General features: G+C 43.7%; 3 protein-coding genes across 3 annotated transcripts; all 3 read left to right on the top strand.

The window, feature by feature from the left end:
- Positions 1-808: 808 nt before the first annotated feature.
- Positions 809-4446, top strand: LOC139339405 (acyl-coenzyme A thioesterase 1-like). The gene is made up of 3 exons (XM_070975008.1): positions 809-1265; positions 2141-2325; positions 3838-4446. Exons 1-3 carry the CDS (start codon positions 809-811, stop codon positions 4444-4446), a joined length of 1251 nt encoding a protein of 416 aa, XP_070831109.1.
- Positions 4447-5801: 1355 nt separating this feature from the next.
- On the top strand, positions 5802-13504 carry LOC139338439 (acyl-coenzyme A thioesterase 1-like). The gene is made up of 4 exons (XM_070973430.1): positions 5802-5839; positions 11117-11599; positions 11972-12159; positions 12899-13504. The coding sequence occupies exons 2-4, from the start codon at positions 11143-11145 to the stop codon at positions 13502-13504; spliced, it is 1251 nt and encodes a 416-aa protein (XP_070829531.1). The 5' UTR covers positions 5802-5839; positions 11117-11142.
- Positions 13505-20358: 6854 nt separating this feature from the next.
- Positions 20359-22797, top strand: LOC139339381 (acyl-coenzyme A thioesterase 3-like). Its single transcript, XM_070974973.1, has 3 exons — positions 20359-20815; positions 21040-21227; positions 22192-22797. Exons 1-3 carry the CDS (start codon positions 20359-20361, stop codon positions 22795-22797), a joined length of 1251 nt encoding a protein of 416 aa, XP_070831074.1.
- Positions 22798-26364: the final 3567 nt, after the last annotated feature.

Below are 26364 nucleotides of genomic sequence, written 5' to 3'. Positions count from 1 at the left end.
TGACGTTAATAAACGCTGTGTCTTTCATCTCAAACCTTTTTTTGTTAGAGGCACAAAAGAAGTCTTTGACCTGTCCTTAAATGCTATAATTAAGTAAGTAAATGTACTTAATGTTAATTTCAGCCACTGATTTGGAACTCTGAGCTGTTGAAAAGCCGCTGTGAATTAAACACACATTGATGAGCGCCCTCTGCAGGCCACAGTGTCAGACTGCACAGGACTTCATTCAACGAACTGATGTTTTCAGCAGCATTTCCATCAGGACGGCACGAAGCTCACATCACAGGTCAGTGTCGCTATTTTTCTGTGCAGTTTCAGTCCCCAGTGCACCTTCCGGTGACGAGCAAATCACAGAATAGGCGCAACATCGAATTTAGTGTCCTGTCTAAGCAGTTTCAAGCTTTTTACAAAACTTCTTTTTTAACATGGACACATTCTGCAGCCTCATATCAGTGTGATTAAGACTCCACTGCACTAAAATGATCAAATAAACTTTAACATCAAAAAGCTGTGGCCTGCTAATTAAAAAGTTTAAAAGTTGACAAATTTTGAATGGAGTTTGGTGGGCAGGTCTGTGACACACTGCAGCAGAAGCCTCACTTTCAACATGCAACAAGCAGTTTTTCCAGTTTGCAGACTTAATTACCTCATTTATTCGATTTGCTTGCATGAGCAAAATGTTCTATAGCTCTATATCAAATACACTACAGTGTCAGTATTGACACAGGTAGATTTGGTCACATTAGCTGAAAAAGGTGACTGTCCTGTTTGCTTTATTCCAGTCAAAGGATCCTCAGTTTGAGAAGACATGTCCTCCCAAATCAGACTGACGCTGCTGCCGAGCGCTAGATGCCTGTATGATGAGCCTGTTCAGGTGAAGGTGGCCGGGCTGAGGCCCAGACAGGTGGTCACCATGAGAGCCAGATCGACGGACGAGAAGGGGGTGGAGTTCATCTCCTCGGGCACCTACAGGGCTGATGGGAGCGGGGAGATCGACCTGGGCAGAGACCCCTCACTTGGTGGGAGCTATGTTGGGGTTGAACCCATGGGTCTGCTGTGGTCGATGAGGTCAGAGGCTCCGCACAAAAACTTTCAGAAGACTAGGTCACTAAACCCCCACGTGGTGAAGTTCTCTGTGCACGAGGAGGAAGGTGGGGGCAGGATGCTGGCAGAGGCGACCAATGAGAGGCTTCTGATGGGAGACGGAGTCAGCCGGCTCGACATCAAAGAGGGGAACTTTCAGGGAGTTCTGTTTACTCCCCCAGGTAGGAGGTTCTCCACATTTGCCTTCATCAGAGCTTAATTACACTTACAGTGTGATTTTATGAATGTATAACAATATTTATCTATTCGGCCCACAAGGCAGAACTCTAATTTATTCCAAGTGAACAAATAAAAACCAGTCTGCAGTGCTGATGAGTTTCAGCTGTGTGACAGCTGTGACAGTTCATCAAACTAATAATGCGCTCTTCAGACGTCAGTTCGTTTGACGATTAGTTGTCCACTTTACATTAATCTATTTTAAAGTATTTTGATTATCAATAATCAGTTTGAGTATTTATTTATTTATTTATTTTTGAAGAAAATGTTTTCTGTTTACTTTGTGGACCAAAAGGACAGTTGAGGACATTCTCTAGGGCTTTGAGAAACACGTTTTTCATCTTTTTCTACTTTATAGACAATCAACACGTTGTTAATTGAGAAAATAATCAACAGATTAATCAACAATGAAAATAATCGCTAGTTTGCTTCAGAGTTCTTTGTTTCTCACTAAAAGTTGCTTCAGCAGCTTTGTGAACAGCTCTCAAGAGGAAACGCTTAGTCTGGAACTTTGGGTGCCTTTTAGGACTCCTCATGTTCAGAATGCAGCCCCAGCCCCTGAAACCAGCTGAGATAAATTGAAAGCAGCCATCGTTAAGGTTATTAATGACACCTGTGCCTTTCCTGCTGTGAACCATTAAAATGTAAATGTGTAATTCCTTAACATCAAATGTGTGAGAAACCAAATTTCGAAATTCCTTGGGTGGTGCATCAGCGACGAGGTGGCCCACCCCTCCTCACTCAGGTTTACTGTTTCTGTCACTCTTTGATTTTTGTATAATCTACTGTACATACATTTATTCGTATGTCGATGTTCTAGGAGACGGTCCGTTTCCTGCTGTGTTGGATCTGTGCAGCTTAATGTCAGAGAGAAGAGCCTGTCTGCTGGCCAACAAGGGCTTTGTGGTTCTGGCTATGTGGGTGTACAATAATCCTAAAAATGTCACTGAGATACATCTGGACCGCTTTGAAGAAGCAAAGGATTTCTTACAACGACAGCCTAAGGTGAGTCCTCTGAGTAACTTTGAAACACAGCAGCATAGAGTTACAGACCTTTCATTTTGACACATTTGGTGGGAAGCCAGAAGTGTTCAGGTTATTATTTGTGAGCACAGCAGAAGCAAGTTGTGAACTGGTAACAGGTAAGAGTATCATGATTGGTTATGAAAGGGGCATCCTGGAAAGGCTCAGCCTGTTACGGCCAAACAAAGGACTGCGGGACCCAGTAATAGAGTGTAGCAAAACGATGATTAATGAGTAACAACAGAAAATCAGTTCTTAAGGAACGACAGATGGAACAAAGTAACATCTCTCAACACAGCCGTTCACAAGCGAGGATGAAGCATGTTACGAGGAGGATAAAAAAAAAATCATAACTCTGAACACACACATGCACACATGCACGCACGCACGCACGCACGCACGCACGCACGCACACACACACACACACCCACACACGATTTATTTACCACTTGAAACTCAGTACAGTGTGGGGTGCAAATGCTCACCATTGTCACTGAAAGTCTGTCAATGCCAGAAAATAAAGTGTTCTGGTGAAAGATATGGTACCAGAAATAATCCCAACAATGAAATATAATGTTAAATACACACAAATATAAAATCTGACTCTACTTGAAAATTCAAGCTGATAATAGGATGAAGGTGACGGTTTAGAGCCGACATTGGTGATATTTTTACTTTACTTTTTGGTTCTAAACCAATCGCAGACGTGAATGAGTGACAACAAATTCGCCAAATCTCCCATTCATTCAGTACGTTCAAAAATTCTGAATATTTAATTGTGTAGTAAATAAAGTGAATATGTGGGCCATGATTCAGGGTCAAAAACATAATCAACAGGCAGAAACTTTCAGGTGTGTTGCTGTCTACCTACACTACCACTAGATGGCACCAATGTGATTCGCAGATACAAGGCAGAGGCAAGCTGTGAACCCGGGGTCACAGGGCTCACTGTCATGACTGGCCAGCAAAGCCCTGGCACCTGACCTCAGCGGGCTCACGGCGAGTTCTCCAGCCAGTGTTGCAGCGTTCTGGAGCAACATCTGTGTAACAAGCCCTTTTGTGCTCGTTGGCTTCTACAATCTGGTTTTCCCAGGGTTCAGTAAGTTCCAGCAGGACCACTTGCTTTGTGGACTCCCATCTTAACACCAAGTCTGGGAATGGGGTGTTTCCATGTTTTCTGGGAACTTCCTGCATTCCTGGGTCGACTAGGAGCTGTCAGTGCTGCGCAGTGGCAAGAAACCCTCCCCAGGCTAATGTTGGAACTTTTCCCCTGCTCTGGTGAAGGTTAAGGACCTTTTGGGGGCATGCTGATTATTGCTGGTTTGAATTATTTTGCTGATTGTGGCTGCCAAAAACCTTTGGACTTGGTCCAGGCACCAGCGGTATCACCTGTCTGCCAGCACCTTTGGGGAGCAACTGAGCATGTTCTGGTTCCTAAGCTCTGTGTGTTTATTCAGATTTCATCACCACTAATTTTTTTTTGTTTTTTCACAGGTGGGCAGTAAAGGAGTTGGTGTAATATCACGATCAAAGGCAGGAGATATTGCACTCTCACTTGCTGCTTTTGTGCCAGGTGTTGAGGCCGTAGTGTGGATCAACGGCTGCAATGCCAATGTGCTCATCCCCCTCTTCTATAAGAAACAGCAAATCCTCCCACCGTTACTGTTTGACCCCAGCAAGGTGATTCTCACTGAGTCAGGAGCTAGCATTACCAAGTATGGTGTTAAAAATCCCCTGGCAGAGGAGAGCAAGGGCAGTCTGATTCCCATTGAACAAGCCAAAGGACATTTCCTTTTCGTGGCTGCAGAGGACGACCTCAACTGGGACAGCAAAGGTTCTGTGGACGAGATGGTGGAGAGACTGAAGCATCATGGGAAGGAGAACTTTGAGAGTGTGTGTTACCCAGGAGCTGGACACTTACTGGAGCCACCGTACGGACCACACTGCACCTCATCTGTACATGGAGTCGTAGGCTTTCCAGTCATGTGGGGAGGTGAGTCCAAGGCTCATGCAGCAGCTGAAGTCCACCTGTGGAAGAAGATCCAGGAGTTCCTCAGAACTCACCTGACCTGCGATGCTACACAGACCAAAGCCAGGTTATAGATACAAACAGGTTGACAGGAAAGTGATAGCCAATGGCCATTAACCCAAGATAATTATATATGAAGCTGAATGTTTGCAATTGAGTGAATGTTTTAATGTTTGTTCATTGAATTATGTTGAAAGATTATGACCAATCACAACCTGGTGCAGTCTTACTATCCAATCCACATTTATTTATAAAGCACTAAAAACAACAACAGCTGTCCAAAGTGCTCTGTGACATATAAAACATAAAACCAACACAGTAAAAGCACAAAGACCAGTTTAAAAGACAGTCATGCAGACAGGCCACTGTCACAGTGAGTTAAAAGTCAGAGAATAAAATGTGTTTTAAGACAGCATTTAAAAACAGGCAGTGTCGGGGTCAGCCCAACATGCAGAGGAAACTCGTTCTAGTGTTGTTAAGATGTGATTTTCTTTCTGCTTCAGCCTTGATCTTGGGACAAGGACCTGACCTGAGTGACCTCGATGGGATGTATTGTTGTAAAAGGTTGGAGAGATACGTTGACATTAGCCCATTTAATAACAATAAAATGAGGTCTGTATGTGGGAAATGTGGTCTCGTGTTTTCCTGTTAGAAGATGAGCTGCAGGCCTGGCTAACACTAACATGAAAGATAATAGTCATTCAGATAAACCCATGTATAACCCTTTAAAAGTCACTCCATGACATGATTGAAAGGAGGTGACCTCAGATCACAGCCTGAAATGGAAAAATCTAGACTTTATCAGCTTGTCCAGTTTAAGATCACCATCCATTAATGCACCCAGACTTTTAACAGAGGATTTTACACATGCTTCCAGAAAACACAGGCCCATATAAGGGGTATCACGGGCACCTCCATATTTTGTGAGCCAGTTGTACATTGTGAATATAAAAGAACTGCAGGAGCATAAAAAGTACAATAATTCCCCTTTAAAGTAGCACATAATGAAAATATTCAAGTTGAAGTACCTCAAAGGTGTGCTGAAGTACTACACTTGCTACTTTCCACCAGTGATTTGTAACTTGAGGTCTCAGGTGTCTGAAAGCTTGAAACAAACATATTGATGAGCGCCCTCTGCAGGCCAGACTGCACAGAGCCTCATTCAGTGACTCCAGCTGAAGTTTTCAACAGTAAAGGACGGTATCTCATGTTCTCTTTTTCCATGACAACTTTAGTATACTATTAACAATTTGAACAGACTATTAATGTGCAACCTCTGTGAACTTCCTTCATGGAGAAAAATGAAGTGCTTGGTCATATCAGCAGATTTTGAAGCCTCTGTGTGGAGGAGGGACATTTCCATAGACCTACAAATATATTCGCCCATGGATCACAAAACTGCTCAGTTATTTGGAGGATACTGAGGGGTGGAGCTGAAACCTGGTGCACACACAGATACGGATTCAGGTAAGAGATTTAGGGTCATGTATTGCTGACCAAAGGGAATGGGATATGAGTGGGTAGCAGTGCCAAGCAGGTCCAGAGAGGAATTTGCTGGGCTGAACAGGAGTTGGGGGATGGAAATTTTCATCATACTGCAAAAAATAAAATAAGAAAATGTCTTAAATCAGGCAACATGCTTGTTTCTTGTCTGGCATGATATATCTTAACAGGTGTAAGGGGAGTTATTCTTGTTGCTCGTTGAGAGTTGCTAATTCTCGGAAGAATTACAGAGTGATGAATCAGGTCTCTTTCGTACATGCAGCATGGAGGGAAGACTCATGTGGAGAGTTGTCTGCAGATCTCCACAGTGTCTTGGCTTTTATACTGTTTAGCAACAAAAAGGACAACTGGTTGTCACATGCGTCTGGTATTGGTAAATCAGTCCATTAAAACAATGACCATTTGGGGGACTGCATTCATCCTGTTTCCCTCATTGAATGTAATTTTGTCCTCTTTCTCACCTTAGTGAGAAAAGGACACAAAGACTTTTAGAATTCATAGGCTGATTCCTGGGATAAGTAAATCATCTAATTCCTACATTCCTCCCTTTTGACACAAAGTGGCAACAGAACATATTTAAGAATTACAGCAAAATATCAATTTTGGAAAATCAGCAACACAGATCCCAGTGAAAACACACCATGATTACACAAATTCATCATCTAATTTACTGTAAGGGTTTCCTGGTGCGGGGCGGCACGGTGGTGCAAGCAGGTAGTGTGCGTGCCCCACAGCAAGAAGCAAGAAGGTTGCCGGTTCGATCCCCGGGCGGGGCCTCTCTGTGTGAAGTTTGCATGTTCTTCCCGTGCATGCGTGGGTTCTCTCCGGGCACTCCGGCTTCCTCCCACAGACCAAAAACATGCTCATTAGGTTAATTGGTGACTCTAAATTGCCCCTAGGTGTGAGTGTGAGCGTGAATGGTTGCCTGTCTTTGCATGTTGCCCTGCAATCGCAAAGACAGACAACCATGTACCCTGCCTCTCGTCCGTTGAAGCTGGGATAGGCTCCAGCCCCCCTGCAACCCCAAAAGGGATAGGCGGTATAATAATAATAATAAAGTTTATTTATATAGCACCTTACAACATCAGACAGATGATCAAAGTGCTTTACAGGGAAATTACAAAAGATACATAGCAAGAAACACAACAAAAAATGCATATCAAAGGGTAAAAGTTACTCAATATTAAAAGCCAGTCTAAATAAATGAGTTTTAAGATGTGATTTAAAAAGTGCCAAGTCATTAATAAAATGTAATTCAGGGGGTAGGGAGTTCCACAATTTCGGGGCTGCAATCGAGAAGGCACGATCCCCCCACTGTTTAAAATTAGAAAAAGGAACCTCCAACAGGGGCTGTTCTGAGGACCGGAGGGCTCTACAGTGTCGTCTAAGCTTTATACAATCAGTCAGATACGCTGGAGCAAGACCGTGGATAGCTTTAAAAACAAACATTATCAATTTAAAAATGATCCTAAATTTAACTGGGAGCCAATGTAGTGCAAGAAGAACGGGAGTGATGTGACTGTAACGGGGGGTGTTGGTTAGAAGGCGTGCTGCAGCATTTTGTACCAGTTGAAGGCGAGAGAGAGAAGATTGCTTGATGCCGAAGTACAAGGAATTACAGTAATCTAACCTAGAACTGATAAAAGCATGGATAGCCATTTCAAGATCGTTCCTGCTGAGGAAGGGCTTAACTTTAGTTAAAAGACATAGTTGGAAGAAACTCAGCTTCACTACAGAGTCAATCTGCTGGTCAAAACATAGACCAGGGTCCAAAATAACTCCCAAATTCCTTACAGCAGGTTTAAAAAGAGAGGCAAAGGAAGAAGAATCGCAGTTATTAATCACATTTTCACATACATCAGAGGTACCAAAAACAATACATTCCATTTTAGACTGGTTCAAGTGCAGAAAACCCATCCAGATAATGGATGGATGGGTTTCCTGGTGCCCATTGTGATGTAGGGCAAAAATCTGGTTCTTACTTGGTTCAAGGGGTATTTTAACATACAGTGACTTTTTTCCCCTCCTCCAACTACCCATTTATCCATTTATATATCCGGGCTCGCATACAAGTAAGCGCACACATACAGAAGCATAACATAATGCAAAAGAAAATGAAGGCAGGAATAGATACATGAATGACCATTGTACCCCAGGGGCCAAAGTGATCAGTTAAGTTTTCAGCATCAAACCCCCAGGGTCTCCAGTCATTCTGTTCAAACAATTTTTCTCCTGATGAACTGCTTTATTTTGGCTGTTGGTGTCATCTTCTTCTGGGGTCTCCTGACTCTGTGTTGGTGGCATGCCAATGCCACTTCTCCCCTCTGTGTCTTCTTGTGCCCTTGATGATAACAGTCCATTGCCATCCTTTCTGGAGTCCAGCTGGTTGTAGGAACAGCTGTCATCTTGCCGCTCAGCTGGAAACCACAGTTGGACTATGACAGTTGTGATGATCAACCACATGATGGAAACTGCAATCAAGATCTTCCATCGGGAACTCTCGTCAGCTCCCTGCCGGCTGGGTTGTTTCTTTTCCATCTGAGGCATTGCTGGGGAACAGGTTTGCACTGGGATGCATGAATTCACGTGTCTCTCTCGGCTCTGGACAGCAGTTGGAGTGGTCAGCAGCACCTGGTATGGTCCTGTCCACCAGGGTTGATGCCAGCGTTTTCTTCTGAGATCCTTTACCAGCACCCAGTCTTCAGGTTTGATGTTATGGAGCTGTACTGCTGTAGGCTCAGGAAGGGCAGCTTTCACCTTAGGAAACATAAGCTTCAAGACATGGTTGAGTGCGCAACAGTATCTTAACATGTCGTCATTCATTCCTGTCAGTGTTAACCTATTTTGCCAGAAAGGGGTGTTGGTCATCTGCATAGGACAGCCAGTAAGTATCTCATAAGGAGAGAGTCCAGTTGTCTTACGTTGGCGGCCTCTCATGAACATTAATGTGAGCAGTAAAACTTTAACCTATGAAAGATTAGTTTCTGCCATTAACTTTGTCAGTTTTGTTTTCAAAGTCTGGTTAGCCCTTTCCACTGCCCCTCCACTAGCTGGGTGGTAGGCACAATGTTATCAGATGTATTTGGAGGCTGTCTAAAAGACTCTGAGTTACGTTGTTAACAAAATGAGACCCATTGTCACTGGTTAACTTGGAAGTCCCCATCGTGGGATTACTTCTCTCAACAATGCTTTTGCAACTGAAGCAGCTGTAGCATGTTTACATGGGAAACACTCAATCCATTTTGAAAACATGTCAACAATGACAAGGCAAAATTTCTAACCCTTGCATGGAGTGAGTTCAATGAAGTCCATCATTAAATGTTCAAAAGGACCCTCTAGTTTAGGATGGGCTGACAAGGGCATTGTTTCACCTCTGCCAACACTGCTTGATGCACAAATTTAACATTTTCTGCAAAAATTTTCAGCACATGCTGAAAATCCTGGTGCATACCATAATCTATTTACAATATCCATCATCCCCCCATTTGATTCATGGTCAAGCCCATGTGTCAATTTTGCTAGGAAAGGGAATATGGATTTTGGGAGAACTGGGAGGCCTTTTGAGTTCATTCAGACTCCAGCTGGGAGTTCATTACACCCTTTTCTTCTCCATAATGCTTTTTATCTATTATCAGCTCCGGTTTGAAGCAAAGATACATCATAAAGAGGAAAAACGTCATGTTGGACAGACAAGGACATTTGCAAAAATGGGGGAGACAGGTGAGAGAGCAGCCGGTTTCACAGCAGTATCCGCGGCTGCATTACCCTGTGACACAGGGTCAATAGACCCTGAATGAGCTTGACATTTGCATACTGCTACTGAGGCAGGTAGAAGTAATGCAGTCAAGAGGTTAATAATGAGACTCCTATGGGCAATTGGTTTAACTGTAGAAGTAAAAAAAAAAAAAAAACCAACACGATTTTTCCACAAAGCATGAAAGCTGTGACAGACATTCAATGCATATTGAGAACCTGTGTAGACTGTGATGGTTTGTCCTTTTCCTAGAACAAAAGCAAGGGTGAGTGCAAGCAATTTGGCCGCCTGAGCAGATTATTATTATTAGATTATTTGGCAATCTGGCACTATCAATCACATTATGTTCCGTACATATAGCATAAGAAACCCAAGGGGGACCATTAGAGGGGTTCCTCGTGGCAGAACCTGCTACAATCATAGCCCTTTCTGTTGTGGAAAATTGGACGCTGTTTGTCGCCATGGGACTGTGTCAGGACTGCTGACATGAAACCACCACGTTCAGCAACAAAGAGATTGTAAGGAATGGGAACAAGGTGAACTATATAAAGCTTGCTTTAACTCAGTGAAAAAAAAAGTCAGTCATGGTCAAAAAGTCAGTCATGGTCAAATGTTTTTCCCCTTGTGTGATGACATACAGGGGTTGGGAGATCTCGGCAAAATCACGAATCCATGGACGACAATAGCATGCTAAGCCCAAAAAGACATCATTTGATTTTTTGTTTGTGGCTTTGGAAAATGCAAGATGGCCTGGATGCAGTCCGGACCTAATTTGCGACCCTCCGGAGTGATAATATGGCCAAGATAATGTACTGATTGTGCAAAGAGCTCCAGCTTGTCTTTTGAAACTTTGTGAGCGTTTTCTGCCAGAAAACAAAGCAATGCCACACAATGACTGCCAATGCAACAGGTTTACAGCTACAGCCGCAATGAACAGAGTGCGGCTGAAGGCAAAACCTGTGGTATCCACGTCCAAGTGTAACGTTTACCATTGAAAGTGAAAGCAAACCAGAATTGTGAGTCAGGGTGAACAGAAATGCTGAAATATGTATTCGCTAAATCAATAACTGTAAATCAACGTGAATTTGCCGGAATCTATCTATCTATCTATCTATCTATCTATCTATCTATCTATCTATCTATCTATCTATCTATCTATCTATCTATCTATCTATCTATCTATCTATCGATATAGATATAGATATAGATATAAATATAGATAATTTTAGATCTACTTTATGTTTGAGTTTGTAAATATTTGGAGATTAATTGGCTTTATTTTGTACATTTGTATCATTGGGCCTTTAATTTCTCTGTTTCCAAACCCAGTGACAGGGTTGTTGCTTTGCTGGGAGGATAAACGAAACTAAATGCTTCAAACAGTGAAGCTCTACATCAAAACAGTGGCAATACTGAAACTGGTTGATTTTATGTCTTCTGTGTCACATTGGCTGAAAAAGGTGCCTGTCCCGTTTGCTTTATTCCAGTCAAAGGATCCTCAGTTTGAGAAGAGATGTCCTCCCAAGTCAGACTGACGCTGCTGCCGAGCACCAGATGCTTGTATGATGAGCCTGTTCAGGTGAAGGTGGCCGGGCTGAGGCCCAGACAGGTGGTCACCATGAGAGCTAGATCAACCGACGAGAGGGAGGTGGTGTTCAGCTCCTCGGCCACCTACAGGGCTGATGGGAGTGGGGAGATCGACCTGGGCAGAGACCCCTCACTTGGTGGGAGCTATGTTGGGGTTGAACCCATGGGTCTGCTGTGGTCGATGAGGCCAGATTCCCCACACAGGTACTTTAAGAAGGAGAAAGCACTGCAGCCCTTCAAGGTGAAGTTCTCTGTGCACGAGGACGAAGGTGAGGGCAGGATGCTGGCAGAGGCGACCAATGAGAGGCTTCTGATGGGAGATGGAGTCAGCCGGCTCCCCGTCAAAGAGGAGAATTTTCAGGGAGTCCTGTTTACTCCCTCAGGTGGGCGGTTCTCCAGGTTCTGTCTTCAGTGCCATAGTAGGCCTTTTTCAAAGCAGACATTTTGACTTGTCAGGAACAGGACAGATGTAACTGATTAACAATGGCTTGATTCCCTTTTAGTGTCCCAAGATGGTGTCCCAGTGACCCAGCATTCACAATACCAGGGACCATATTCACTACACATCCTGAGGCTAAAAACAATCCTTCCTTTAGGGTGGCAGATTGTTCTTTGTTTCCATGCAAGACTCTATTATTATTGGACTGATCTGTCATTGCTGCCTGCCTTTGACCACGTCTGTTCTCATGTTGCCCCCCCCCCCCCCCCTCTTAGATGATCTAAGGTTGACATTCACTTGTATGTCTGTGTTTCAGGAGACGGTCCGTTTCCTGCTGTGTTGGATCTGTCCACCTTCATGTCGGAGAGAAGAGCCTGTCTGCTGGCCAACAAGGGCTTTGTGGTTCTGGCTGTGTGGGTGTACAATGATAAGCCTAAAAATGTCAATGAGATGCATCTGGACCACTTTGAAGAAGCAAAGGATTTCCTACAACGACAGCCTAAGGTGAGTCCTTTGAGTAACTTTCCTTTCATTTTGACACATTTGGTGAGAAGCCAGTACTGTTCTGGTTCTTATTCACAAACATGCATCACTCACTGTCACTGTCAACTGAATCCTTGCACATTGTAGAGTTCATTGTATATATTGTTTATTGTTTACTTTAGATTTTTGCACTGCTTAACTTTTTGTTCAGTTTTTTGTTTTATTCTCGTTTTTGTCCTTGTTGAGTCCTGTCTTTCTTTTCTGTGCAAGTACATTGAATGCAATGTTTAAACCTTGTATGTGCACACATACAAGGTTAATAACGGTGGCACAGTGGTAACACTGTCGCCTCCGAGATAGAAGGTCCCACGTTCAATTCCCACCTGGGGCGCTGTGGGCGCTGTGGGGACGTGTCCTCCACCATTCCTTTGGTGCCTACTGCCCTTTGTCTCAAGGCCTGTCTGCGTGTTCTCCCAATGTTCACCTGGGGTATGGGTCCCCAGGCGCCGCTGTCGGCTAGCAGCCCACCACTCCTGGGCTGCCGCAGAGGAAGGACTTTCCAGGATGGGTTACCCCAGGATCATGCAATTATGTGATAACAAGTCTTTTTTTATAAGTTGATTGAGCCCATATGCTTGATAAGACGTCCACCTTTCATCCAGTCTTTACACTGTTTGCTGAGTCACCTTCATAGACCAGTTCCTAAGCTCCGTGTGTTTATTCAGATTTCATCACCTCTAATTTTTTTGTTTTTTCACAGGTGGGCAGTAAAGGAGTTGGTGTAATATCACGATCAAAGGCAGGAGATATTGCACTCTCACTTGCTGCTTTTGTGCCAGGTGTTGAGGCCGTAGTGTGGATCAACGGCTGCAACGCCAATGTGCTCACCCCCCTCTTCTATAAGAAACAGCAAATCCTCTCACCGTTACTGTTTGACCACAGCAAGCTGATTACCCCTGAGTCAAGAGCGAACGTCAAGCATGGTATTAAAAATCCCCTGGCACGGAGGAGCAAGGGCAGTCTGATTCCCATTGAACAAGCTGAAGGACGTTTCCTCTTTGTGGCTGCAGAGGACGACCTCAACTGGTACAGCAAAGGTTACATGGATGAGATGGTGGAGAGACTGAAGCATCATGGGAAGGAGAACTTTGAGAGTGTGTGTTACCCAGGAGCTGGACACTTACTGGAGCCACCGTACGGACCGCACTGCACCTCATCTGTACATGGAGTCACAGGCTTTCCAGTCATGTGGGGAGGTGAGTCCGAGGCTCATGCAGCAGCTGAAGTCCACCTGTGGAAGAAGATCCAGGAGTTCCTCAGAACTCACCTGAGCTGCGATGCTACACAGACCAAAGCCAGGTTATAGATACAAACAGGTTGACAGGAAAGTGACAGCCAATGGCCATTAACCCAAGATAATTATATATGAAGCTGAATGTTTGCAATTGAATGAATGTTTTCATGTTTGTTCATTGAATTATGTTGAAAGATTATGACCAATCACAACCTGGTGCAGTCTTACTATCCAATCCACATTTATTTATAAGGCACATCTAAAAACAACAACAGCTGTCCAAAGTGCTCTGTGACATATAAAACATAAAACCAACACAGTAAAAGCACAAAGACCAGTTTAAAAAGACAGTCATGCAGACAGGCCACTGTCACAGTGAGTTAAAAGTCAGAGAATAAAATGTGTTTTAAGAGAGCATTTAAAAACAGGCAGTGTCGGGGTCAGCCCAACATGCAGAGGAAACTCGTTCTAGTGTTGTAAAGATGTGATTTTCTTTCTGCTTCAGCCTTGATCTTGGGACAAGGACCTGACCTGAGTGACCTCGATGGGATGTATTGTTGTAAAAGGTTGGAGAGATACGTTGACATTAGCCCATTTAATAACAATAAAATGAGGTCTGTATGTGGGAAATGTGGTCTCGTGTTTTCCTGTTAGAAGATGAGCTGCAGGCCTGGCTAACACTAACATGAAAGATAATAGTCATTCAGATAAACCCATGTATAACCCTTTAAAAGTCACTCCATGACATGATTGAAAGGAGGTGACCTCAGATCACAGTCTCAGATGGAAAAATTTAGACTTTATCAGCTTGTCCAGTTTAAGATCACCATCCATTAATGCACCCAGACTTTTAACAGAGGATTTTACACATGCTTCCAGAAAACACAGGCCCATATAAGGGGTATCATGGGCACCTCCATATTTTGTGAGCCAGTTGTACACAGAAAATTCTGGCCTTTGGAATAAACTGTCAATGAGTTCAAATCAACTCAATTTGAGTGTACATGTGAGACCATCAACACCCAGAGAATGAACACTGAAATGTTACACCAGCAAAGAGTATCCCCAACACAAACTGTAGTTTAACGTAGAAAATAAACTCCAAAAATCACTTTTTTGTCTTACTCCAGATTGTTCCGCTCCATAAATTTGCTGTGTACATTGTGACTATAAAAGAACTGGTTATATGAGCATATTCCGGTTTTTCAAGTGTTTACATGGAAACCAGGTTATTGCTGATATTCCGGTTATGAAAGGGTTACCTGACTGCATGAAAACGTAGTGAGTGAAGGATGGCATCTCATGATCTCTTTTTCCATGACAACTTTAGTATACTATTAACAATTTGAACAGACTATTAATGTGTAACCTCTGTGAATGTCCTGCATGGAGACAAAAGAAGTGCTTGGTCATATCAGCAGATTTTGAAGCCTCTGTGTGGAGGAGGGACATTTCCACAGACCTACAAATATATTCGACCATGGATCACAAAACTCCTCAGTTATTTGGAGGATACTGAGGGGCGGAGCTGAAACCTGGTGCACACACAGATACGGATTCAGGTAAGAGATTTAGGGTCATGTATTGCTGACCAAAGGGAATGGGATATGAGTGGGTAGCAGTGCCGAGCAGGTCCAGAGAGGAATTTGCTGGGCTGAACAGGAGTTGGGGGATAGAAATTTTCACCATACTGCAAAAAATAAAATGAGAAAATGTCTTAAATCAGGCAACATGCTTGTTTCTTGTCTGGCATGATGTACCTTCTTATCAGGTGTAAGGGAAATTCTCCTTGTTGCTCGTTGAGAGTTACTAATTCTCGGAAGAATTACAGACTTGGTGTGATGAATCAGGTCTCTTTCATACATGCAGCATGGAGGGAAGACTCATGTGGAGAGTTGTCTGCAGATCTCCACAGTGTCTTGGCTTTTATACTGTTTAGCAACAAAAAGGACAACTGGTTGTCACATGCGTCTGGTATTGGTAAATCAGTCCATTAAAACAATGACCATTTGGGGGACTGCATTCATCCTGTTTCCCTCATTGAATGTCCCTTTGTCCTCTTTCTCACCTTAGTGAGAAAAGGACACAAAGACTTTTAGAATTCATAGGCTGATTCCTGGGATAAGTCAATCATATAATTCCTACATTCCTCCCTTTTGACACAAAGTGTCAACAGAACATATTTAAGAATTACAGCAAAATATCAATTTTGGAAAATCAGCAACACAGATCCCAGTGAAAACACACCATGATTACACAAATTCCTCATCGATTCACTGTAAGGGTCTCCTGGTGCCCATTCTGATGTAGGGTGAAAATCTGGTTCATCATTGTTACTTGGTTCAAGGGGTATTTTAACACACAGTGACTTTTCTTCCTCCTCCAACTACCCATTTATCCATTACAGAAGCATAACATAATACAAAAGACAATGAAGACAGGAATCAATACATGAATAACCAAGGTACTCCATGGTTGAGTGCGCAACAGTATCTTAACATGTCATCATTCATTCCTGTCAGTGTTAACCTATTTTGCTGGAAAGGGGTGTTGGTCATCTGCATAGGACAGCCAGTAAGTATCTCATAAGGAGAGAGTCCAGTTGTCTTACGTTGGCGGCCTCTCATGAACATTAATGCGAGCAGTAAAACTTTAACCTATGAAAGATTAGTTTCTGCCATTAACTTTGTCAGTTTTGTTTTCAAAGTCTGGTTAGCCCTTTCCACTGCCCCTCCACTAGCTGGGTGGTAGGCACAATGTTATCAGATGTATTTGGAGGCTGTCTGAAAGACTCTGAGTTACGTTGTTAACAAAATGAGACCCATTGTCACTGGTTAACTTGGAAGTCCCCATCGTGGGATTACTTCTCTCAACAAAGCTTTTGCAACTGAAGCAGCTGTAGCATGTTTACATGGGAAACACTCAATCCATTTTGAAAACATGTCAACAATGACAAGGCAAAATTTCTAACCCTTGCATGGAGTGAGTTCAATGAAGTCCATCATTAAATGTTCAAAAGGACCCTCTAGTTTAGGATGGGCTGACAAGGGCATTGTTTCACCTCTGCCAACACTGCTTGATGCACAAATTTAACATTTTCTGCAAAAATTTTCAGCACATGCTGAAAATCCTGGTGCATACCATAATCTATTTACAATATCCATCATCCCCCCATTTGATTCATGGTCAAGCCCATGTGTCAATTTTGCTAGGAAAGGGAATATGGATTTTGGGAGAACTGGGAGGCCTTTTGAGTTTACTCAGACTCCAGCTGGGAGTTCATTACACCCTTTTCTTCTCCATAATGCTTTTTATCTATTATCAGCTCCGGTTTGAAGCAAAGATACATCATAAAGAGGAAAACGTCATGTTGGACAGACAAGGACATTTTCAAAAATGGGGGAGACAGGTGAGAGAGCAGCCGGTTTCACAGCAGTATCCGCGGCTGCATTACCCTGTGACACAGGGTCAATAGACCCTGAATGAGCTTGACATTTGCATACTGCTACTGAGGCTGGTAGAAGTAATGCAGACAAGAGGTTAATAATGAGACTCCTATGGGCAATTGGTTTAACTGTAGAAGTAAAAAAAAAAAAAAAACCAACACGATTTTTCCACAAAGCATGAAAGCTGTGACAGACATTCAATGCATATTGAGAACCTGTGTAGACTGTGATGGTTTGTCCTTTTCCTAGAACAAAAGCAAGGGTGAGTGCAAGCAATTTGGCCGCCTGAGCAGATTATTATTATTAGATTATTTGGCAATCTGGCACTATCAATCACAGTATGTTCCGTACATATAGCATAAGAAACCCAAGGGGGACCATTAGAGGGGTTCCTCGTGGCAGAACCTGCTACAATCATAGCCCTTTCTGTTGTGGAAAATTGGACGCTGTTTGTCGCCATGGGACTGTGTCAGGACTGCTGACATGAAACCATCACGTTCAGCAACAAAGAGATTGTAAGGAATGGGAACAAGGTGAACTATATAAAGCTTGCTTTAACTCAGTGAAAAAAAAAGTCAGTCATGGTCAAAAAGTCAGTCATGGTCAAATGTTTTTCCCCTTGTGTGATGACATACAGGGGTTGGGAGATCTCGGCAAAATCATGAATCCATGGACGACAATAGCATGCTAAGCCCAAAAAGACATCATTTGATTTTTTGTTTGTGGCTTTGGAAAATGCAAGATGGCCTGGATGCAGTCCGGACCTAATTTGCGACCCTCCGGAGTGATAATATGGCCAAGATAATGTACTGATTGTGCAAAGAGCTCCAGCTCGTCTTTTGAAACTTTGTGAGCGTTTTCTGCCAGAAAACAAAGCAATACCACACAATGACTGCCAATGCAACAGGTTTACAGCTACAGCCGCAATGAACAGAGTGCGGCTGAAGGCAAAACCTGTGGTATCCACGTCCAAGTGTAACGTTTACCATTGAAAGTGAAAGCAAACCAGAATTGTGAGTCAGGGTGAACAGGAATGCTGAAATATGTATTTGCTAAATCAATAACTGTAAATCAACGGGAGTTTGCCGGAACCTGTGACATTAGTGTTACAACATTAGGTACAATTGGGGCAGGATGTTGAACAGTTTCATTTACTGCCCTGAGGTGTTGGACTGGTCTCCAACCCACATTTGGTTTCTTTACAGGCCACTCATGATTTCCAACAGCCTCTTGCTGCACCGATATCTCTCCTCTTCTTCTTTTTTTTCAGTTTTTTCAATTTTCTGCTCATACAGTTTCAACATGACAAAGGAATTAGTTGAAACTGGTTTACAGTGCCCTGCAGATCTTAAGTGTAAACTGTCCCAGCACCACACAGGAATAACCTGGGAACCTTAACTCAATACCATAAAAAAAACTTCCAAGACCACACAGGTATTACATGGAAGCCGTTCCTAAGACTACACAAAAATTACATGGGAACTGACGGTTGAGACCACAACTCGTCTAGAGATTGATTCATAGCACCGTACTTACTTATTAAAATAGATGGAGTATCCACTGTCTGCCACCCGTGCCTGACCTCAGGCGGGTATCCTGTCCTACATTTGTCGGAGTGGAACTTTCCCTGAGTCGTATGAGACTCCTGCCGGCAGTTGACCTTCAGTCTAGGCTCAGGTGTCGATCAGCAGATCGTCCATCCCATCCTCGTCGCCAAATTATATATTGATTCCTGGGACAAGTAAGTCATCCTATTCCTACACTGGCAGTTTTGATGTTTGGGCATTTCACTTTAAAAAAAAATCCCCTTCTCGCCCTGCCTGGGGTGGTATTGTGCCTCCTTCAAGCTTGGGTCCTCTACCAGAGGCCTGGGAGCTTGAGGGTTCTGCGCAGGATCTTGGCTTTTCCCACGAGTGTGCTCTTCTGGACAGAGATCTCAGATGTTCTTCCTAGTATCTGCTGGAGCCATTCTCCCAGCTTGGGGGTTACCGCTCCGAGTGCCCCGATCACTACTGGGACCACTTTTGCCTTTATGCCCCACATCTTCTCCAACTCCTCCTTGAGACCCTGGTATTTCTCCAGCTTCTGGTGTTCTTTCTTCCTGACGTTACTGTCATTTGGGATCGCTACATCCACCACTCTGACTGTCTTCTGTTCTTTGTCTACCACCACTATATCTGGTTGGTTTGCCATCACCAGTCCGTCTGTCTGGAACTGGACATCCCACAGGATCTTGGCTCAGTCGTTCTGGATCACCTTTGGAGGCATCTTCCACCTTGATGCTGGGACCTCCAGCCCATACTCGGTACAGATTTTCCTGTGTTTGATGCTAGCCACCTGGTTATGACACTCCATGTATGCCTTCCCTGCCAGCATCTTACACCCTGCTGTTATGTGCTGGATTGTTTCAGGGGCATCTTTGCACAGCCTGCACCTGGGGTCTTGTCTGCTGTGGTAGATCCCAGCCTCTATTGACCTTGTGTTCAAGGCTTGCTCTTGTGCGGCCATGATCAGTGCCTCTGTGCTGTCTCTCAGTCCAGCCTTTTCCAGCCACTGGTGTATTTTCGCTATGTCATCCACTTCCTCAAGCTGTTGATGGTACGTGTCATGCAGGAGCTTGTCTGTCCATGCCAAGCAGTCTGGCTCCTCCTTACTGGGCTTCTGCTGCCTGAGGCATTCACTCAACAGGTCATCACTGGGGGCCATCTTCCTGATGTACTCCCAGAGGCTTGCTGTTTCCTTCTGGATAGTGGCTCTGACGCTCACTAGTCCACGGCCTCCTGTCTTCCGCTTAGCGTATAGCCTCAGGATGCTGGACTTAGGGTGAAACCCTCCATGCATCATAAGGAGCTTCCTTGTCTTGATATCAGTGGCTTCCATTTCTTCCAGTGGCCAGGATATTATAACAGCTGGGTATCTGATTACTGGCAGGGCGTAGGTGTTTATTGCCTGGATCTTGTTCTTGCCATTCAGCTGACTCTTCAGGACCTGCCTCACCCTCTGAAGGTATTTGGCTGTGGCTGATCTCTGTGTTGCCTCCTCATGATTTCCATTTGCCTGTGGGATCTCTAGGTATTTGTAGTTGTCCTGAACATCTGCAAGGAGTTCAACGAGATTAATAAAAGACCTTACGAATCAGTCGACTCTAACAAATTGTCGTTCCAAGGGCTGCTACAATATATATTCTTAGATCTACTTTATGTTTGAGTTGGTAAATATTTGGTGATTAATTTGTTTTATTTTGTTAATTTTTATCATTGGGCCTTTAATTTCTCTGTTTCCAAACCCAGCGACAGGGTTGTTGCTTTGCTGGGAGGATGAATGAAACTAAATGCTTCAAACAGTGAAGCTCTATATCAAATGCACGACAGTGTCGATACTGAAACTGGTTGATTTTATGTCTTCTGTGTCACATTGACTGAAAAAGGTGCCTGTCCTGTTTACTTTGTTCCAGTAAAAGGATCCTCACTTTGAAAAGAGATGTCATCCCAAATCAGACTGAGGCTGCTGCCGAGTGCTAGATGCTTGTATGATGAGCCTGTTCAGGTGAAGGTGGCCAGGCTGAGGTCCAGACAGGTGGTCACCATGAGAGCCAGATCGACCAACGAGAAGGGGGTGGTGTTCAGCTCCTCGGCCATCTACAGGGCTGATGGGAGCGGGGAGATCGACCTGGGCAGAGACCCCTCACTTGGTGGGAGCTATGTTGGGGTTGAACCCATGGGTCTGCTGTGGTCAATGAGGCCGGATTCCCCACACAGGTACTTTAAGAGGGAGAAAGCACTGCAGCCCTTCGAGGTGAAGTTCTCTGTGCACGAGGATGAAGGTGAGGGCAGGATGCTGGCAGAGGCGACCAATGAGAGACATCTGATGGGAGATGGAGTCAGCCGGCTCCCCGTCAAAGAGGGGAACATGCAGGGAGTCCTGTTTACTCCCTCAGGTGGGCGGTTCTCCAGGTTCTGTCTTCAGTGCCATAGTAGGCCTTTTTCAAAGCAGACATTTTGACTTGTCAGGAACAGGACAGATGTAACTGATTAACAATGGCTTGATTCCCTTTTAGTGTCCCAAGTCCACAAGGTGAAAGTATCTGTCCCTTCCTTGCTCAGAGTGGCTGTGATTTTAGATGATCTACTGTTGACATTCACTTGTATGTCTGTGTTTCAGGAGACGGTCCGTTTCCTGCTGTGTTGGATCTGTCCACCTTCATGTCAGAGAGAAGAGCCTGTCTGCTGGCCAACAAGGGCTTTGTGGTTCTGGCTGTGTGGGTGTACAATGATAAGTTTAAAAACGTCAATGAGATACATCTGGACCACTTTGAAGAAGCAAAGGATTTCCTACAACGACAGCCTAAGGTGAGTCCTTTGAGTAACTTTCCTTTCATTTTGACACATTTGGTGGGAAGCCAGTACTGTTCTGGTTCTTATTCACGAACATGCATCACTCACTGTCACTGTCAACTGAATCCTTGCACATTGTAGAGTTCATTGTATATATTGTTTATTGTTTACTTTTTTTTTTGCACTACTTAACTTATTGTTCGTTTTGTTTTTTTCTCTTTTTTCGTCCTTCTGTGCAAGTACATTGAATGCAATGTTTAAACCTTGTATGTGCACACATACAAGGTTAATAACGGTGGCACAGTGGTAACACTATCGCCTCACAGGTACAAAGTCCCAGGTTCGATTCCCACCTGGGGCGCTGTGGGCGCTGGGGGGTCGTGTCCTCCACCATTCATTCAGTGCCTACTGCCCTTTGTCTCGAGACCTTTCTGTGTGGAGTTTGCATGTTCTCCCCGTGTTCACCTGGGGTATCCTCCACAAAAAATAACCCACTAAAAACATGCAAGAAGATCCTGACCGAATGGTGACAACGAAGAACTGGGTCCCCAGGCGCCGCTGTCGGCTGGTAGCCCACCACTCCTGGTCTGCCGTGGAGGAAGGACTTACCAAGATGGGTCAAACGCAGAGGAATAATTTCACCAGAAAGCATGACATGTGCACGTTGTGTGTGTTGTTGTGTTCACTGATGCATTTTGTGTGGTGATTGATAAAGTATGGATCTTAAATGTTAACTCTCTTAAAGCTGTTTCTGATTATTTGTGAGTGCAGCACAAATTGTGTGACCGCAGGGTCACACAATTATGTGATAACAAAGGAAGTCTTTTTTTTATAAGTTGATTGAGCCCATATGCTTGATGAGACCTTCACCTTTCATCCAGTCTTTACACTGTTTGCTGAGTCACCTTCATAGACCAGTTCCTAAGCTCTGTGTGTTTCTCCAGATTTCATCACCTCTAATTTTTTTGTTTTTTCACAGGTGGGCAGTAAAGGAGTTGGCGTAATATCACGATCAAAGTCAGGAGATATTGCGCTCTCACTTGCTACTTTTGTGCCAGGTGTTGAGGCTGTAGTGTGGATCAACGGCTGCAGTGCCAATCTGTTCAACCCCCTCGTCTATAAGAAACAGCAAATCCTCTCACCGTTACTGTTCGACCCCAGCAAGGTGATTCTCACTGAGTCAGGAGCTAACGTCAAGTATGGTCTTCAAAATCCCCTGGCAGAGGAAAGCAAGGGCAGTCTGATTCCCATCGAACAAGCCAAAGGACGTTTCCTCTTTGTGGCTGGAGAGGATGACCTCAGCTGGGACAGCAAAGCTTTCATGGATGAGATGGTGGAGAGACTGAAGCGTCATGGGAAGGAGAACTTTGAGAGTGTGTGTTACCCAGGAGCTGGACACTTACTGGAGCCACCGTACGGACCACACTGCATCTCATCTTTTCATGAAGTCGCAGGCTTTCCAGTCCTGTGGGGAGGTGAGTCCAAGGTTCATGCAGCAGCTGAAGTCCACCTCTGGAAGAAGATCCAGGAGTTCCTCAGAACTCACCTGACCTGCGATGCAACAGTGACTGAAGCCAGGTTATAGATGCAAACAGGTTGACAGGAAACCAATGCCGATTAACCCAAGATAATTGTATATGAAGCTGAATGTTTGCAATTGAGTGAATGTTTTAATGTTTGTTCATTGAATTATGTTGAAAGATTATGACCAATCACAATCTGGTGCAGTCTTACTATCCAATCCACATTTATTTATAGGGCACATTTAAAAACAACAAAGTGCTCTGTGACATATGAAACATAAAACCAACACAGTAAAAGCACAAAGACCAGTTTAAAAGACAGTCATATAGACAGGTCTCTGTCACAGTGAGTTAAAAGTCAGAGAATAAAATGTGTTTATTGCAACATGCAGAAGAAACTCGTTCTAGTGTTGTAAAGATGTGATTTTCTTTCTGCTTCAGCCTTGATCTTGGGACAAGGACCTGACCTGAGTGACCTCGATGGGATGTATTGTTGTAAAAGGTTGGAGAGATACGTTGACATTAGCCCATTTAATAACAATAAAATGAGGTCTGTATGTGGGAAATGTGGTCTTGTGTTTTCCTGTTAGAAGATGAGCTGCAGGCCTGGCTAACACTAACATGAAAGATAATAGTCATTCAGATAAACCCATGTATAACCCTTTAAAAGTCACTCCATGACATGATTGAAAGGAGGTGACCTCAGATCACAGCCTGAAATGGAAAAATCTAGACTTTATCAGCTTGTCCAATTTAAGATCACCATCCATTAATGCACCCAGACTTGTAACAGGATTTTACACATGCTTCCCAAGAACACCAGTGATTTGTAACTTGAGGTCTCAGGTGTCAGGTGCTTGGTCATGTCTGCAGATTTTGAAGCCTCTGTGTGGAGGAGGGACATTTCCACAGACCTACAAATATATTCGCCCATGGATCACAAAACTCCCCAGTTATTTGGAGGATACTGAGGGGTGGAGCTGAAACCTGTTGCACACACAGATACGGATTCAGGTAAGAGATTTAGGGTCATGTATTGCTGACCAAAGGGAATGGGATATGAGACAGGGGCCAAGCAGAGACCAGTGAGTGGGTAGCAGTGCCGAGCAGGTCCAGAGAGGAATTTGCTGGGCTGAACAGGAGTTGGGGGATAGAAATTTTCACCATACTGCAAAAAATAAAATAAGAAAATGTCTTAAATCAGGCAACATGCTTGTTTGTCGTCTGGCGTGATAGATCTTCTCATCAGGCAGTTTCTATTTCTGGGCATTTCACTTTTAAATATATGTATGTGTGTGTGTGTGTGTGTGTGTGTGTATATATATATAGTCATTAATTTTTTTTATTTTGTCAATTTATATCATCAGGCCTTTAATTTCACTGTTTCCAAACCCAGTGACAGGGTTGTTGCTTTGCTGGGAGGATGAATGAAACTAAATGCTTCAAATAGTGAAGCTCTATATCAAATGCACGACAGTGTCAATACTGAAACTGGTTGATTTTATGTCTTCTGTGTCACATTGGCTGAAAAAGCATGAGAGACTCACAGAGACTGAAGAAAACGGAGCCCAAGGAGACAAACAAGGAGAGGAGAGCTAAGTACAGACGAGAGTGGTGACTGGACGAGCAATGCTACTTGTGCCACTGTTAGCAGTATGGGTGATATCATCTGAAAGATCTAACTACAAAAAATGAAAAAGCTGGGGCAGCACGCTGGCTTTGAAAGGGTAACCTGTTTTACAGGTGGAAGAATGCAACAGCTGCAGCAATAGCAAACATGTCATGTGTAGTGTCATAACAACAAGCACGTACCGGTTGTACAGGCTGTACCCTTGTGGCATTCGATTGCAGACTTATATATAACCAATGCTGCCAAGACAGGGAAATACCGGTTACCTCTGGAGCAGTGTAATAGGACACCGAGTTTCTCAGGAGACATGCCAGTGCCAGGAAAATGAAATGATTTAGTTATGGGTACTCCACATGACAGTAGCCCTGGACTCAATCAAAGAATAGTTGCATGCAACCTCTAAAATTTCTTTGCATAGGCATTCCATAGGCTCTATGGACTGCAAAACACCGGGGCTGAAGTCAGGGGTGGGCGATTTGAAAATGAATAACATGGTGCATTTTTTACAGTGACAGTGTGAGATAAAAATAACAGGGATGCTCAACTCAAAACATGATTCTACTTCTTCTCACTATATCAACAATGTAAAGCAACACATCTTAGGAAAGATAAGATGATAGAAAAATGATCAAAATAGGAATGAAAATGAGGTCTAAGTCTACAGGTGTTCTGGACGTACTAATTTAAGTTAATCAGCAAATATTGTGTGAATCATTCTCAGTTAGACGAGGAGTAGGATTGGGCATCGCAACATCTTTTATTTGGCAGACAATCCAAAGTACAGAAGTACAACTGTCAGTGTACCACAGGGCACGTCTATCAAGTACATTTACACACAGCAGCAACATACCAATCAATCAATCAATCAATCAATCAATCAATCAATCAATCAATCAATCAATCAATCAATCTTTATAGAGCGCTTTTCATACAATGTAGCACAAAGTGCTTTACATGTTAAAAACAAAAACAGCTGATCTCATGTTGCAGTCTGAAGTGTGGAGCTAATGTTACTCCACTCCACGCTCAAGGTCAAAAAGTGATCTTTCAGTGGCTCCTTACCTGCCAGGTGTGGATGCCACAGTGTGGATCTGTGGCTGCTGTGCCAAGACAGCGCCCCTCCCTCTGCTGTAAGAGGAGCCAAATCATGGTCATGCCTGTGTTAATGTCTGATTTTATGAGTCTGAAAGGACAATCATTTGACAAGGACTATTTAATTGCATATTTTGCTGCTGTTGCTGTCTTCATCGCATCTTGTCCTCTGCCTGTAAACTTGAGCTGAAAATGATCCAGCTGGCTACAGAAATGTTGGTTAATGTGTGCTGTCTTTAAGAGTAAATACATGACATGAAACTTTTCACCCTTAACTTTTCCGTTGCGTTTTGCATGTTTTGGCAACAAAAGAGTGTCAGAAATAATTTGTAATTCACTTCCTTCCTTCCTTCCTTCCTTCCTTCCTTCCTTCCTTCCTTCCTTCCTTCCTTCCTTCCAAAGCCTAGAAGTATTCGAATCCTTTCCTGAAGTAAAAGCAGCAGTTGCACAACTTAAAAATAAACTATCACGAGTAAAAGTCATGCATTTAAATGTTTATTTAAGAACAGAGAATGAAGAATAAAAAGTGATTGTAACGACTTGCCTGTCATTAAAGTCGTTTGAGAGGATGAGGTCCTGTATGTTTGTGTGACGCGCTGCTGCTGGTTCATAAGCACGCTGAGTCCAGGAAAGTTTCAATCATTTAATACCTCAAAACATCACAGCTACTTCAGCGGCTTTCAGGTTACACACGCCTAAAGGATGTTAAACGTGCACTGGCGGCGAATATGTAACAAAGCAATAACCTGAACAAAGGCGGTCAACGAAAAGTGCGGCTACCTACACTCCTCTCTCTCCCCCGTGCAGGTAAACCAGCTCCCTAGATCACCTACGGCAATCATCCCCAGTGCCCACGTGACCCAAGCCCTGTGCATCACCGTGGCAACCAGACCAAGCAAATCAAGAG

The sequence above is a fragment of the Chaetodon trifascialis genome, chromosome 11 (assembly GCF_039877785.1).
Source record: "Chaetodon trifascialis isolate fChaTrf1 chromosome 11, fChaTrf1.hap1, whole genome shotgun sequence".
Classification (NCBI taxonomy): domain Eukaryota; kingdom Metazoa; phylum Chordata; class Actinopteri; order Chaetodontiformes; family Chaetodontidae; genus Chaetodon; species Chaetodon trifascialis.
Note: the sequence above shows the minus strand (reverse complement) of the source record. Positions and strands in the feature narration are given on the sequence as shown.

Coding starts and splice junctions, on each gene's coding strand:
- LOC139339405 (XM_070975008.1), top strand. CDS start 809: ATGTCCTCCCAAATCAGACTGACGCTGCTGCCGAGCGCTAGATGCCTG. Junction 1,266..2,140: donor AGTTCTGTTTACTCCCCCAG/GTAGGAGGTTCT, acceptor TCGATGTTCTAG/GAGACGGTCCGTTTCCTGCT. Junction 2,326..3,837: donor TCTTACAACGACAGCCTAAG/GTGAGTCCTCTG, acceptor GTTTTTTCACAG/GTGGGCAGTAAAGGAGTTGG.
- LOC139338439 (XM_070973430.1), top strand. CDS start 11,143: ATGTCCTCCCAAGTCAGACTGACGCTGCTGCCGAGCACCAGATGCTTG. Junction 11,600..11,971: donor AGTCCTGTTTACTCCCTCAG/GTGGGCGGTTCT, acceptor TCTGTGTTTCAG/GAGACGGTCCGTTTCCTGCT. Junction 12,160..12,898: donor TCCTACAACGACAGCCTAAG/GTGAGTCCTTTG, acceptor GTTTTTTCACAG/GTGGGCAGTAAAGGAGTTGG.
- LOC139339381 (XM_070974973.1), top strand. CDS start 20,359: ATGTCATCCCAAATCAGACTGAGGCTGCTGCCGAGTGCTAGATGCTTG. Junction 20,816..21,039: donor AGTCCTGTTTACTCCCTCAG/GTGGGCGGTTCT, acceptor TCTGTGTTTCAG/GAGACGGTCCGTTTCCTGCT. Junction 21,228..22,191: donor TCCTACAACGACAGCCTAAG/GTGAGTCCTTTG, acceptor GTTTTTTCACAG/GTGGGCAGTAAAGGAGTTGG.